The 14,941-nt window shown below is 37.9% G+C and overlaps 1 protein-coding gene and 1 pseudogene across 1 annotated transcript; both read left to right on the forward strand.

The window, feature by feature from the left end:
* Positions 1-667: 667 nt before the first annotated feature.
* On the forward strand, positions 668-1,630 carry LOC136173403 (olfactory receptor 6K3-like; annotated as a pseudogene).
* A 10,563-nt stretch (positions 1,631-12,193) lies between these two features.
* Positions 12,194-13,138, forward strand: LOC136161165 (olfactory receptor 6K2). The gene has a single exon (XM_065925760.1). The coding sequence runs from the start codon at positions 12,194-12,196 to the stop codon at positions 13,136-13,138; it is 945 nt and encodes a 314-aa protein (XP_065781832.1).
* Positions 13,139-14,941: the final 1,803 nt, after the last annotated feature.

Below are 14,941 nucleotides of genomic sequence, written 5' to 3' on the forward strand. Positions count from 1 at the left end.
TTTTATAACAAAACACCTGAGAGGAAGCTTCTATTCAGGAAGAAGGTAAACTTGGAGAGGGTGGTTTCATGAGAGCCAAGGGAGACAGTCTTCAAGTAGTAGTAATCAGCAGTTTCTAATGCCAAAGTGAAGTTATAAAGATTGAAACTTTTCCATTATTTTGCAGCTACCATGTCACTGATACTTGGGACAGAATGGCTTCCATATAGGAGCGAGAAAGCAGTCACATAGCAAATGATTGAGGAGTGAAGAGATCTAAATGAGATATTGTTATTATTCTTTCAGAAAACTATTCAAGGTAGGAAATAACTAACAAATATTGAGCAATATTAATATTCTGATACATTAATTCTTTCAATACTCATAATTTTGCACTAATATTTTTCCACTACAGAAGATTCTGAGGTTCAGAGAGAGATTATGTAACTTGCTTATTTGCTCAACTAATATGTGCCAGAATGAGAATTTAGGCTCAGAATGTCTGATTTGAACCTGTTGCTAATCATCATTCTGCATTATCTCTCAAATAAAAAGATTAGTGATATAGACAAGTTGTCCATTATTTTGAATCTGGAAAAAGTCAAAACACAAAAATACCAGGTAACAAAAATACCATTTACATTTACACTGTGTTGATTTCTTTCTCTAATAGTTGGGTGTACCATCTTCCTCATTCACAGGTAGCCCTTCTGGGGACATGGAAGATGGAAATCTATCAGCAGTGACTGAATTTATCTTCACTGTGTTCCTCTGCTTCCAAGACGGTGGCCTCCTATACTTTGTTCCTTTACTCTTCATCTACACCTTTATTATAGTCGGGAACCTATTGATCTTTGCTGTAAGACTGGATACCTGTCTCCACAACCCCATGTATAATCCCATCAGTATCTTCACATTTCTTGAGATGTGGTACACCACAGCTGCTATTCCTAAGATGCTCTCCAATCTGATCAGCAGTCGAAAGGCCATTTCTTTCATTGGCTGCCTCTTGCAGATGTACTTCTTCCCTCCACTTGGAAACACTGAAGGAGCCTTGCTGACTGTCATGGCCATTGACAGGTATGTTGCCACCTCAACCCACTCCACTGCCTAACCATCATGACTCCCCACCTACGTGCTCAGCTTTCTGCAGGCTCTTGTATGTTTGGTTTCCTCATCCTTCTACCTGAGATTGTGTGGATTTCAACCCTACCTTTCTGTGGTCCCAACTAAATCCATCAGATCTTCTGCTCTGTGGTTTCACACCTTTATTAAATTTAGCCTGCACAAATGCCTCTGTGATCTTGGTGCAAGATGTGATTCATGCCCTTGCTATTCTAATAACAGATCTGATTATATCTCTTTCTTACACCAGAATTATCATTGTTATCCTGGGTATCCCTTCAGCTGAGGGTTGTAAAAAGGCCTTTTCTACCTGTGCAGCACACATGTCCATCTTCCTGCTGTTTTTTGGCAGTGTGGCTCTCATGTATCTTAGATTCTTTGCTACTTATACATCTTCTGGGACACCATCATTGTGCTAACATTCTCTGTGCTTACTCCCTTTTTCAATCCCATTATATATATCTTGAGAAATAAGGATATGAAAGATGCTATTAAGAAGCTCCTTTGCTCCCCAAAAGGTGTTTAATATATCCGGTAAGTAATTTAGACTGCAGTCCTGTATACAAATGGAACTTCTTCACAAAATATTAAGGCCAAAGAGACTAGCATTTCAAAGAATAATACAATTAGTCTAGTTTTCTTCCCCATGACTTGGTGAACAGACTGGTAAAGAAAGTCCTCTAAGGATTTACAGAGATGCCAGCGATATAAATTCTACTTCTGATTTTCTAGAGTCAGTGTATTTTTTTAAAATTTATAGCCTTGTAATTTGATTTTAATTTACTCTGTTACTTCAAACTGATTAACTGTATATATGTTTATAATACTAATAGTTACTACCTTTACTATTCAATATATTTCTTTTATATCCAATCTGTCTTAAAAATACTCTTAATTTCCTTACAAAACCCTTGTTAATCTGTGAGAGTACATGCTAACTCTCTATGTTACTAAGGAGATTTCTCTAAACCCTTTCAGTTACTGGAAATTAAGAAGAAGCAAGAATTCCTGGCACCCAGGCAATAGACTTTATCCCCCATCTTTGTTTCTTTTCCAGTCAGCCTTGCTGACATTTAAAAACACGTAAATTGGCTGGCTTACTTCATTTAGTATGATAATCTCTAGGTTCATTCATGTTCATGCAAATTACATTGTTTTTTATGACTGAATAATATTCCATTGTATAAACATATCTCCATTCATTCATCTGCGGATGGACATTTACGTTGTTTCCATGTCTTGGCTATCATAAATAGAAATTACTTTTCTGCACATCTGAGACTAATGCAGCATTTTAAATCAACTATGCTTCAATAGATAAAAAGAAAAAATATACATGTACTGATCTGATTTGCAGGTGATGCTATCATGAACAGGGCCATTATAGTACTGAGATGTAATTTGGTATTATATTACCTACTACAGAAAGCTATTAAGAAGATCAGATTCCTACCCGTGGAAACTTATTATATTATGTAGAATCAATGCAAGAGAGTATTAAAACATAATAAATGCATATATTTACATTTATAGTCAATAAAATTTATTAATGATTTAATCTATGTCTCTAGAAATCATCTATTTCCTCTTCCATATTGTGCTAAAAATATACTTAGCATAATATTTTTAGTATAATACATGTGATTTGATAATAAATATATTAAAATTATGTACTAAAATTTATTATTTCCACTATGTATTTATAATCATGGGTTTAATTGATTGCTTCATTGATTGAACATGCAAATTATTTTTCCATTTTGTTTCTCTATTGTTTGCTTCTCTATATTGTTTTTTAACTATTACCACTGGCGGCTCAGATAATAAAGAATCCCACTGCAATGCAGGAGACTCAGGTTCCATCCCTGGGTGGGGAAGATCCCCTGGTGGAAGAAATGTAAACCCACTCCAGTATTCTTGCTTAAAAACTCCCATGTACAGAAGAGCCTAGTGAGCTACAGTCCAAAGAGCTGTGAAGAGTCAGACATGACTGAACATGCATACACACATTTTTATAAATATGGCAATTATCATTTTCTTGCATAAAGTCCTTTTCAATTTCAAAAATTTCTGTTTCAAGATAAATTTCAAGAAGTTGAATTATTAAAAGCAGATGTGAAAGTATGTTCATAGCTTTTGGTAAAAATATTGATTTTGTAAATGGTTGCATAAATAATGCCTTAGTGTAGCACTTTTGTTGCAACCTCAGTAGTATGGCAACTGAGGTATAGATAAAATAAAAGTTTAGTTATTCTGTGAAAAATATCAATCCTATCACTGGCAAGCTGAACTTGCAGTACAACTATAAAAAGGAAATGTGATAAACTGAGTCATTCATCCCAATTCTTCACATCCCTGCAACAGATTTATAAATCCATAATTTTGCAATGAATGGATTCATGGTAAGTACAATTTACTTTCCTGCCCCACAGATTTGGCTTGGGCTTTTCCTTTAATTGACTCTTGGGAAAGCAATGAATATTATAAATACTGAATATATGCGTTTACAGTCAGGTTTACTTCAGATAACTGCTCCCCTTTCATCACTGGGCTCAAGTGAAACCATGTCTCTGAGAGTCAGTGGTTCAGACAATGAGAGACGCATGGAGCTGACCTGAACTGTAACTTGCCTGAAGCCTGGTGCTCGAAGTCCACAACCCAGAGCTCAGAGCCTGAAGTTGAGCATAGCCCTCCCTATTGCAACTGACTAATAGACTTCTAAGTGTGAGGATAAATGACTATTATTTTACTATCCATGTCTGAAACCCTTAATAAGTTACTGTACACTGCCATGTGTGGGCTTTGTCTGACATTGTGCCATCCTGAGATTGCAGAAATTAATAACTAATGCTTCTTATCTGAATCTTAAGATATTCTTTTGGGTTATAAGTATTTTAAAGCTGCATTGGTAATAATCTTTTAAAATAATTCTATAATTTCCAGAAAGATTACTCACATCAAATGTGCAATTATTTAACCATACTGCTTATTATTTTGTATGTCAAAGAACTTTTACACATCAAAGGGATTTGAGATCATTTAGAAATAAAGTAGGGGCTGAGTAGTGGAATGTAAAAGATGCAAGGCAGTCAATCTTTGGAAGCTACATTCTCCTTCTTACCATTTTTCTTCATTGTGTGTGCTGCTTCTGGGCATCTTGCACCTGATATGTGCTTGAAAAACAAGCTATGGAATTAAATCTTTATGAAATTTTATCTTTCAGTGTAAGATAAAAGCTAAAAACCTCTTTAAACTATGTGAAAAAAACAAAGATGCATTGGTAACAATGAAGAATTTTAGCAAGTAGAAAAGACAAGTCAACTTTTATTCTTGTTACTTGTCATATGTACATGAGCAAAATGTTATGGGTTAGTCCAAACATGGTACAAAATTCACACTAATTCTATGTGATATTCTTTAACTAGAAGTTGTTGTATTAGAAAAATTGATGAATGTGTCTTTGCCTAAAATTATAGTACCTCTTCTTACAGCATATTTATTTAGCTTATTTTGAGTAAGAAAAGTCATTACATTTAAAGAAATGAAGGAAATGGATTTCATTTTGTTAATCTTTTTTATTCTTAGAAATTTTAGTGAATAAATGGACAAAAATGAAAACAATCTTAATAATGGTAACATTAAAGAATTAGATCAACATAATTAGCCAAAGCACTGGCTATACAATTCAATATGGAACTAATAGGTGGAGCATATGGAAGGCCAATAGATTTTCCTAAATTTGGCTGACTGACTTAGAAACAGGTAAGAAATAGGTTTTAAGACTATATCCCTCATTTTATTGTTTTACCAATCTCCTCTCCTCTACTGCATTCAGTTCAGTTGCTCAGTCGTGTCCAACTCTTGGTGAGCCCATGGACTACAGCACGCCAGGCCTCCCTGTCCATCACCAACACCCAGAGTTTACTCAAACTCGTGTCCGTCGAGTCAGTGATGCCATCCAACCATCAAATCTTCCATCGTTCCCTCTCCTTCCGCCTTAAATCTTTCCCAGTGTCAGGGTCTTTTCAAATGAGTCTGTTCTTCACATCAGATGGCCAAAATATTGGAGTTTCAGCTTCAGCATCAGTCCTCCCAAGAATATTCAGGACTGATTTCTTTAGGATTGATTGGTTGGATCTCCTTGCAGTTCAAAAGACTCTCAAGAGTTTTCTCCAATACCACATTTCAAAAGCATAAATTATTTGGTGCTCAGCTTCCTTTATAGTCCAACTCTCACATCCATACATGACTACTGGAAAAACCATAGCTTTGACTACATGGACCTTTGTTGATAATGTCTCTGCTTTTTAATGTGCTGCTTACATTGGCCATAGCTTTTCTTCCAAGAAGCAAGCATCTTTTAATTTCAGTACTGCAGTCACCATTTGCAGTAATTTTGGACCCCCCAAAATAAAATCTGTCATGGTTTCCATTGATTCTCCATCTATTTACCATGAAGTGATGGGACTGGATTCCTTTTGATCTTAGTTTTCAGAATGTTGAGTTTTAAGCCAACTTTCTCACACTCCCCTTTCACTTTCATCAAGAGGCTCTTTAGTTATTCTTCACTTTCTGCCATAAGGGTGATGTCATCTGCATATCTGTGGTTATTGATATTTCTCCCAGCAATCTTGATTCCAGTTTATGCTTCATTCAGACTGGCATTTTGCATGATGTACCTGCATATAAGCTGAATAAGCAGAGCTACAGTATACAGGCTTGACATACTCCTTTTTCTATTTGGAATCAGCCTGTTGTTTCATGTCCAGTTCTAACTGCTGCTTCTTGAACTGCATACAGATATCTCAGGAGGCAGTATTCCAATCACTTTATGAATTTTCTACATTTTGCTGTGATTCACACAGTCAAAGGCTTTGGCACAGTCAATAAAAAAGAAGTAGATATTTTTCTGGAACTCTCTTGCTTTTTTGATGATCCAACGGATGTTGGCAACTTGATCTCTGGTTCCTCTGCCTTTTCTAAAACCAGCTTGAACATCTGGAATTTCATGGTTCACATATCACCCCTGAAGCCTGGCTTGGGGTATTTTGAGCATTACTTTGTTAGTGTGTGAGATGAGTGCAATTGTGCAGTAGTTTGAACATTCTTTGGCATTGCTTTTATTTGGGATTGCAAAAAGACTGATCTTTTCCTGTCCTGTGGCCACTGCTGAGCTTTCCAAATTTGCTGGCATATTGAGTGAAACACTTTCACAGCACCATCTTTTAGGATCCAAAATAACCCAACTGGAATCCCATCACCTCCATTAGCTTTGTTTGTAGTGATGCTTCTTAAGGTCCACTTGACTTCACATTCCAGGATATCTGACTCTAGATGTGTGATCACACCGTCATGGTTATCTGGGTCATGAAGGTCTTCTTTGTACAGATCTTCTGTGTATTCTTGCCACCTCTTCTTAATATCTTTTGCTTCTATTAGGTCCATACCATTTCTGTCCTTTATTGAGCCCATCTTTGCATGAAGTGTTCCCTTGGTGTCTCTAATTTTTTTGAAGAGATCGCTAGTCTTTTCCATTCTATTATTTTCCTCTATTTCTTTGCATTGATCCCTGAGGAAGACTTTCTTATCTCTCTTTGCTATTCTTTGGAACTCTGCATTCAAATGGGTATATCTTTCCTTTTCTCCTTTGCCTTTAGTTTCTCTTCTTTTCTCAGCTATTTGTAAGGTCTCCTCAGACAGCCATTTTGCCTTTTTGCATTTATTTTTCTTGTAGATGGTATTGATCCCTGCCTCTTGTACAATGTAATAAACCTCTGCCCATAGTTCTTCAGGCACTCTGTCTATTAGTTCTAATCCCTTGAATCTATTTGTCACTTCTACCGTATAATCTTAAGGGATTTGATTTAGGTCATACCTGAATGGTGTAGTGGTTTTCCCTACTTTCTTCAATTTAAATCTGAATTTGGCAATAAGGGCTTCATGATCTGAGCCACAGTCAGCTCCTGGCCTTGTTTTTGCTGCCTGTATAGACGTTCTCCATCTTTGGTTGCAAAGAATATAATCAATCTGATTTTGGTGTTGACCATCTGGTGATGTCCATGTGTATTCTCTTGTGTTATTGGAAGAGGGTGTTGCTGTGACTAGTGCATTCCCTTGGCACAACTCTGTTAGCCTTTGACCTGCTTAATTTTGTACTCCAAGGCCAAATTTGCCTCTTATTCCAGGTATTTCTTGATTTCCTACTTTTGCTTTCCAGTCCCCTATAATGAAAATGACATCTTTTTGGGGGTGTTAGTCCTAGAAAGTGTTGTAGGTCTTCATAGAACCATTCAACTTCAGCTTCTTCAGCATTACTGGTCAGGGCGTAGACTTGGATCACTGTGATACTGAATGGCTTGCCTTGGAAACGAACAGAGATCATTCTGTCATTTTTGAGACTGCATTCAAGTACTGCATTTCAGACTCTCTTGTTGACTATGATGGCTACTCCATTTTTTCTAAGGGATTCCAGCCCACAGTAGTAGATATAATGGTCATCTGAATTAAAGTCACCCATCCCAATCCATTTTAGTTCACTGATTCCTAAAACGTCAATGTTCACTCTTGCCATCACCGGTTTGACCACTTCCAATTTGCCTTTATTCATGGACCTAATATTCCAGGTTCCTATGCAATATTCAGAGAAGGCAATGGCCATCTAGTCCAGTACTCTCACCTGGAAACTCCCATGGATGGAGGAGCCTGGTAGGCTGCAGTCCATGGGGTCGCTAAGAGTTGGACACAACTGAACAACTTCACTTACACTTTTCACTTTTCATGCATTGGAGAAGGAAATGGCAACCCACTCCAGTGTTCTTGTCTGGAGAATTCCAGGGATGGGGAAGCCTGGTGACTTGCCATCTATGGGGTCACACAGTGTCGGACACGACTTAAGCAAGTTAGCAGCAGCAGCAGCTATGCAATATTTGCTCTTTAGAGCATCGGATTTTACTTCCATTACTAGTTACATCCGCAACTGGTTGGTGTCTTTGCTTTGACTCTGTCTCTTCATTCTTTTTGAAGTTATTTCTCCATTCATCTTCCATAATGTATTGAGCTCCTATCGACCTGGGGAGTTCATCTTTCAGTGTCCTATCTTTTTGCCTTTTCATACTGTTCATGGGGTTCTCAAGGCAAGAATACTGAATTGGTTTGCCATTCCCTTCTCCAGTGGACCGTGTTTTGTCAGAACTCTCCACAATGACTGGTCCATCTTGGGTGGCCCTACATGACCTGCCTCATAATTTCATTGAGTTAGACAAGGCTGTGGTCCATGTGACCAGTTTGGTTAGTTTTCTGTTATTGTGGTTTTCATTCTGTCTGCCCTCTGATGCAGAAGGATAAGAGGCTTATGGAAGACTTCTGATGGGAGAGACTGTTTGAGGGGGAAACTCTTCTGGTCTTGTTCTAATGGGTGGGGCCATGCTCTTTAATCCAACTTTCTGTTGATGGGCGGGGTTGTGTTCTCTCCCTGTTGTTTGATCTGAGACCAAGTTATGGTGGAGGCAATGACGATAATGGCGGCCTCCTTCAAAAGGTCCCATGCACGCACTGCTGCACTGTGCCCCTGGCCCTGCAGCAGGCCACCACAGACCCACGCCTCCACTGGGGACTCCTGGACACTCACAGGCGAGTCTGGGTCAGTCTCTTGTGGGGTTCCTGCTCCTTCCTCCTGGGTCCTGATGCACATAAGGTTCTGTTTGTGCCCTCCAAGAGTCTGTTTCCCCAGTCCTGCGTAAGTTCTGGCAGCTCTATGGTGGGTTAATGGCAAACTCCTCCAAGAGGGCTTATCCCATACCCAGGTCTGCTGCACCCACAGCCCCTGTCCCTGCAGCAGGCCCCTGCTGACCTGTACCTTTGCAGGAGACACTCAAACACAGTTCTGGCTCAGTATCTGGGGGTCTCTGGGTCCTGGTGCACACAAGATTTTTTTGAGCCCTCTGAGCATCTCTGGCAGGTAAGGGATTTGATTCTAAACTTGATTTTGCCCCTCCTACCATCTTGCTGGGACTCCTCCTTTGCCCTTGGATGTGGGGTATCTTTTATTGGTGAGATCCAACATTCCCCAGTTGATGGTTGCTCAGCAGAGAGCTGCAGTTTTGGAGTTCTTGCAGGAAAAGATGAGCACACATCCTTCTACTCTGCCATCTGCATTAACATTCTTCAAACTCTTGGAATTTCAGCTTTTGATTTATTTAAAAGTTAATCCAATCAGAAGTACCATAAAAAAGAAAGCAAACAAACAAAACCACACTTATTGCAATGTCTCTGACTCCTGGATTATCTCATTTGTTCTGGATTTGAGTTACCTCAGATTGGGGTTCTCCTAATTACCAGCTTGAATTTTTTCCCTAATTGGAACTATTATAATAAGAATTGTTTTCCTACTTATTTTAAATCGCTTGTGTAGTATTCTCAGGAGAGTCCATCTTCCTATTCTAGCTAGGCTTAGGAAGATACACTAGTGCACCCAAAGGGGCAGGGTAAAAGGAAGAGCTCTGTAGGGAGAGTCAGATCTCTTTATCACTGACTGATGAAGGAAATACAGTTTAGGTGGAAGATTCAGGGTAGAAACATAGCAGAAGAGCAAAGGAAGCTAGGCTCAGTAGCTCTATATGGGTGACCACATTAGGGTAGGGAAAGAGAGTCTTCACACATGTTTATTCCAAGTTTGGAACCCATCAGCAGCAAGGTCAGTAAATTAACTAATTTAGGGGAGTTGGGACATATCTAGGGGAAGAAAAACACTTACACAGGACAATATACAGCTCTGGTGTCCATGTGGAAACTGTGAGTAACTATTGGTAAGGCTGGGCAAGGAGGAATCAGGAACTTCTCCTGCATTGCAGGCAGATTCTCTACCGTTTGAACTACCAGGGAAGATGTGTTATAAGCAAGTTAGTACAAAGCATACATGTTTCAGTTGCTAAATTTCCCAAGAAATAAGAGGGATACAAGTGGGGCCAAAGCTCATCAGATGGCTTTAAAACAACAAATGAGCATTGTGATTGATTTCTGAAATATTTCAGGAATCAAGTGACGTTTCCAGTTTGTTGTGAGGCATTAATATTATTGACAATTGTACTAGACTTTACTGAGATTTGGATAAAGATAGAGAAGTGTTCATTGGGAGAACTCTAAGTTTTCTTTTTGATTTCCATGTCTCTTATCTTTCTTCTACTTAGCCATGTCTTTTCAGTAGAATGAGGAATTAGTTCTGCTCAGAGGCTCTTTCTGGAATGAGTAGACTGGCTCAGTTTGTAGGACCCTGTCTTAAAGGCCATAGTAACAATATGTAGGGATGACTACTGAGGACATCAAGTCTTATGGGAAAGATCAGATATGTATATGAAAAATCAGGAACACTTGAAAAAATTTAAAAGGAAAAGATACAGAAACATATAAATATTACAGGAAGTAGAGTGATTTCTATTACGTGTGGAATTAACTTGTTAAAATTAGAAAAGACACATATATTGGGCTGGCCAAAAAGTTCATTTGGGTTTTTCTTATAACATCTTCTGGAAAAATCTGAATGAATTTTTTGGTCAACCTGATAGAATTTGGCTAATTTAAAGAGAAGGTAGAGTTTGTACAGAACAAGAGGATATTTCATGCAGGGGAGACTTCTTTCAGGAATTCTCAGAGACCAGAAACTGACATGTTTGGATTAACAGCAGGTTTAATAAATTGGATTGGAAATGAACAATTTTTCATAGCAACAGTAGACAAGATGGCTTTGTTTTCTGCTAAAATAACAAAAATGCCATTTCAGTGCAATACTAGAGAAAGATGATGCAATTGGGAGTTTTATGGGGCTTAGTCACATTATTGGGCATCCTGATGCCTCAGACAGTAAAGAATCTGCCTGTAACACAGACACCTGGGTTCAACCCTTGGTAGGGAAGATCTCCTGGGGAAGAAAATGGCTCTAGTATTCTTGCCTGGAGAATTCCATGGAGAGAGGAACCTGACAGGCTACAGTCCAAGAGATCACAAAGAGTCAGACATGTCTGAGCAGTTAACATGTTCACTTTCAGTCATATAATCAATGAACAAATACATCCATAGATAATATAAATAAGAGAATATTAATAAAGTACCCTTTCCTAGTGTACCATGAGATTATTAATCAGTGACAGACAAAAGTGAAGCTTATTTTTTTTTCTTTTGCAGTGATTATAAAAATGTTATCCTAGGTGATCTGAGATTTTTTTCTTTTTAAAGAAAAAACAATTTAGAGGAAGAAAATGGTGAGAATGTATAGGTATGGAAGGGGAGTCACATGAATAAACTGATGCTATAGCAAGGTCAGTCTTGAGGGAATAGAGGCTTGTATGAAAACAGTAAGACTGGAAGTAAAAACCTTTGGTAACCTATTACAATAGTGTAGGCATTATTACTAAGCATCAAATTAGCGGTAAGATAAAAGAAATAAAATGTATTGGTAATACAACAGAAAAAAGTTAAGCAAACTTCAATGATTAATTAAGTTTGAGACATAAGAAGGCAATAGATGCAAAAAATGTGTGAAGTCGCTATCTAGAAGAACCAAGAAATAAGAAAGTCAACAAGGGAAACTGGTTGAGTGCTGGGTGTAAGTATGGTATATTAATTTACTAAAGCTTTTATAACAAAGTATCAGACTAAGTGACTTGAACAACAAGAATTTATTTTCTCACAGTCCTGAAATCTAGAAGTCTGACATCAAGATTTTGGCAGAGTTGATCACTTTCAAGTTCTTTCGTCTTGACTTGTAGGTGACTGTCTCTTCCTTGACTTTTCTCAGGTTGAAGACCAGTAAGATAAGTTTTAACAAACCCTCCAAGTGATCCTGATGCCTGATAAATTTTGAGAATCATTAACCTAATCTATTGGCTGTGTTTTCTGATTGAATTTTTTCCACATTCCAATTTTAGTTGTAAGCATCTATGGAATATGGAATATTCTTTCTTCTTCTACACTCCCAAGATGGGGATTTATCCAGATGCTGGCATTTTGTAGGTGTACTTACTCTATGATGAGTAGTAGACATTGCCTAGAAAGTGTGAGTGCAGTAGGATTTGAAAACCTCATTTCTCACCTGGAGATGGAGAAAGCCAATCAAACCACTGCTCACGAGTTTATCTTCTCTGCTTTCCCTTATTCCTGGAGAGATTCTGTCATCTGTTTTGTTCTACTGCTCTTCATTTATGCATTCATTGTTGTTGGAAATGTGGTCATCATCACAGTGGTCCAGCTGAATATTCATCTCCACACTCCCATGTACTTCTTTATCAGTGCCCTTTCTTTCCTGGAGATCTGGTATACCACAGCTACAATACCAAAGATGCTCTCTTGCCTGCTTTGTGAGAAGAGCATTTCCTTAAACGGCTGTCTTCTGCAGATGTATTTCTTCCATTCCACAGGCATCAGTGAGGTTTGTCTGTTGACAGCTATGGCCTTTGACCGCTACCTGGCCATCTGCAGCCCTCTTCATTACCCTACTATCATGACCCCAAAGCTATGTGCCTGGCTGACTTTAGGTTGCTGTGTTTGTGGTTTTGTCACACCCCTTCCTGAGATTGCCTGGATCTCCACACTGCCCTTTTGTGGCTCTAATCACCTGAAGCATATCTTCTGTGACTTCCTCCCAGTACTGCGCCTGGCCTGCACAGACACACAAGCCATCCTCATGATTCAGGTAGTGGATGTTGTCCATGCAGTGGAGATCATTACAGCTGTGATGCTCATTTTCATGTCCTACGTTGGTATCGTGACTGTAATTCTACGTATTCGTTCCACTGAGGGCCGTCGCAAGGCCTTTTCCACATGTGTCTCCCACCTCACTGTATTTCTGCTCTTCTTTGGCAGTGTGGCTCTCATGTACCTACGCTTCTCTGCCACCTACTCCTTATTCTGGGATACAGCCATTGCTCTGGCCTTTGCAGTTGTATCCCCATTTTTCAACCCCATTATCTATAGCTTGAGGAATAAAGAGATAAAGGAAGCCATAAAAAAACACATGAGTCAAGTGAGCATCTTTTTTTCATAAGACCAGGGACCTCAAATAAGATCTAATGTTTGGTAGTCTATATAATTGTTAGTCTTTTTACCCTCAACTCTTTTTCATCTGTCTTTTTCTGTCAGTCTTTGGTTGAAACTGGTCTCCCAAAGGTCACCAATAAAAAAAATTCACTAATTGAATTCAATAGGTTTTTTCAACCTTTATTCAATTTGACACATTTTGAATCAGACTTTGTTGATTAGGTTTTCTGCCACTCAATTTCTCCAAGATAAATTTAACTTGTGGAAATAATTGGGGTAAAAATTTAATTTTAATAGAGTCAAGACATATGATTATAAGATATGGTGACTGAGCAACTATCTTCATAAGACTAAGTTCTCTCTATGGTATTTACAATGAATATACTTGAAGAATAATCCTAATTTCTAATCGAGTGTTCATGTGTTGATAAATAGCATACTAGATGTTTTTCAGTAGGTTCAATTAGGAATCCCTTGTATGATTTTTATCTTGGCATTACTACACAATATTAATTCCATGTCTGGGTCAATAACAGGGACTAAGGCCTGCATCAATCATAATGAGCCTATGTGCCCAGTTAGTGGAGGTTGATTTATTGAACACCAAATTAACTTTATTAATATTGATGACCACTAGAAATGAAGAGAATGGATAGGCCTCTTTAAAATTGACATGGAGAGAAGCCTCATAAAGGAGTTGGTTGCAGTTCTGTGGTAGTTAAGGACCATGGCAAAAAATCTCAGGGCAAGAAGTTCATTGAAGAAAATTTTAAATGCAATAAATGAACAAACAAAACCTTGACTCTAAGAAAAGTAAAGTAATATAAGTAACCTATTAATTAGCTAATCAATATTTTTTCATGATACATTGAAAAATGTAATCCTTGGTTTCACTGTAATAACATGTAAAGTACTTATTAATGAAGCAGGAATATCAATAAATATCTATTTAGTGAATAAACCAGTATCAGCATGCTGCATTCAGATTGTTCCAGCCAATTGATCTACCATATTGGACAACAGGGCTTCCTTTTTGACTTCTTCTCCCTTGGGTTTCAGGATGCTAGACTCCATTTTTTAAAATCTTACTTTGTTTGAGGGCTCTTTCTCTTGTGAATCCTTGTCTTTATATATGCTTCACAAAGGGTGATTTTCTCCAGGGCCCACACCTCAGTGGTGATGCAATAACAAAGCTGATGACTATGCAAATGTTAATAGATTTTTCACTTTTCTGTAGCCCACCTACAGGAATCCTATGGTTGTCAGTCTTACTTCCCCGCTAATATGCCACAGCCATGCCCTCATCCTCACCCCTAAATCTTATGATATTCAAGAATCAGATGCAAGGACACAAGTTAAGGGAAGGGTCTTATGAGAAGAGGATAATGCTATCTAAAAGAATTCAGATAGAAAGAACGTGAGAGAAAAGTCACAGTTTGTGGCTGGAGAGGTCTTGGTAAAAGGAAGTCAATCAGAAAATACACTTGTCATAAGAAAACAAGGAAAAAGAAAAAAAGGGAAACAAGAAGTGTTCCTGTATTTAAATAGTGAGTCTTTAATGTTCTATTTTTAATGTTTTTCATAAAACATGAGGAATGAAATTACAGATTGACTAAGTATTTAACTATAATTTTCTAACTATAATTATTGTTCCAGAATTGATATACAAAAATTCCAGAATATGAAACAGTTATGCAGTTTTCTTATCTGTTTTCCCATTTTTAAGATTGTGTATTATATAATCTATTTCTTAATTAAAGTTCAATTAACAATCCAGTTTAGAAGAATAAGAAGAATTTTATTTGAGCCA

This window comes from Muntiacus reevesi, chromosome 1 (assembly GCF_963930625.1).
Source record: "Muntiacus reevesi chromosome 1, mMunRee1.1, whole genome shotgun sequence".
Classification (NCBI taxonomy): Eukaryota; Metazoa; Chordata; class Mammalia; order Artiodactyla; family Cervidae; genus Muntiacus; species Muntiacus reevesi.

Coding starts and splice junctions, on each gene's coding strand:
- LOC136161165 (XM_065925760.1), top strand. CDS start 12,194: ATGGAGAAAGCCAATCAAACCACTGCTCACGAGTTTATCTTCTCTGCT.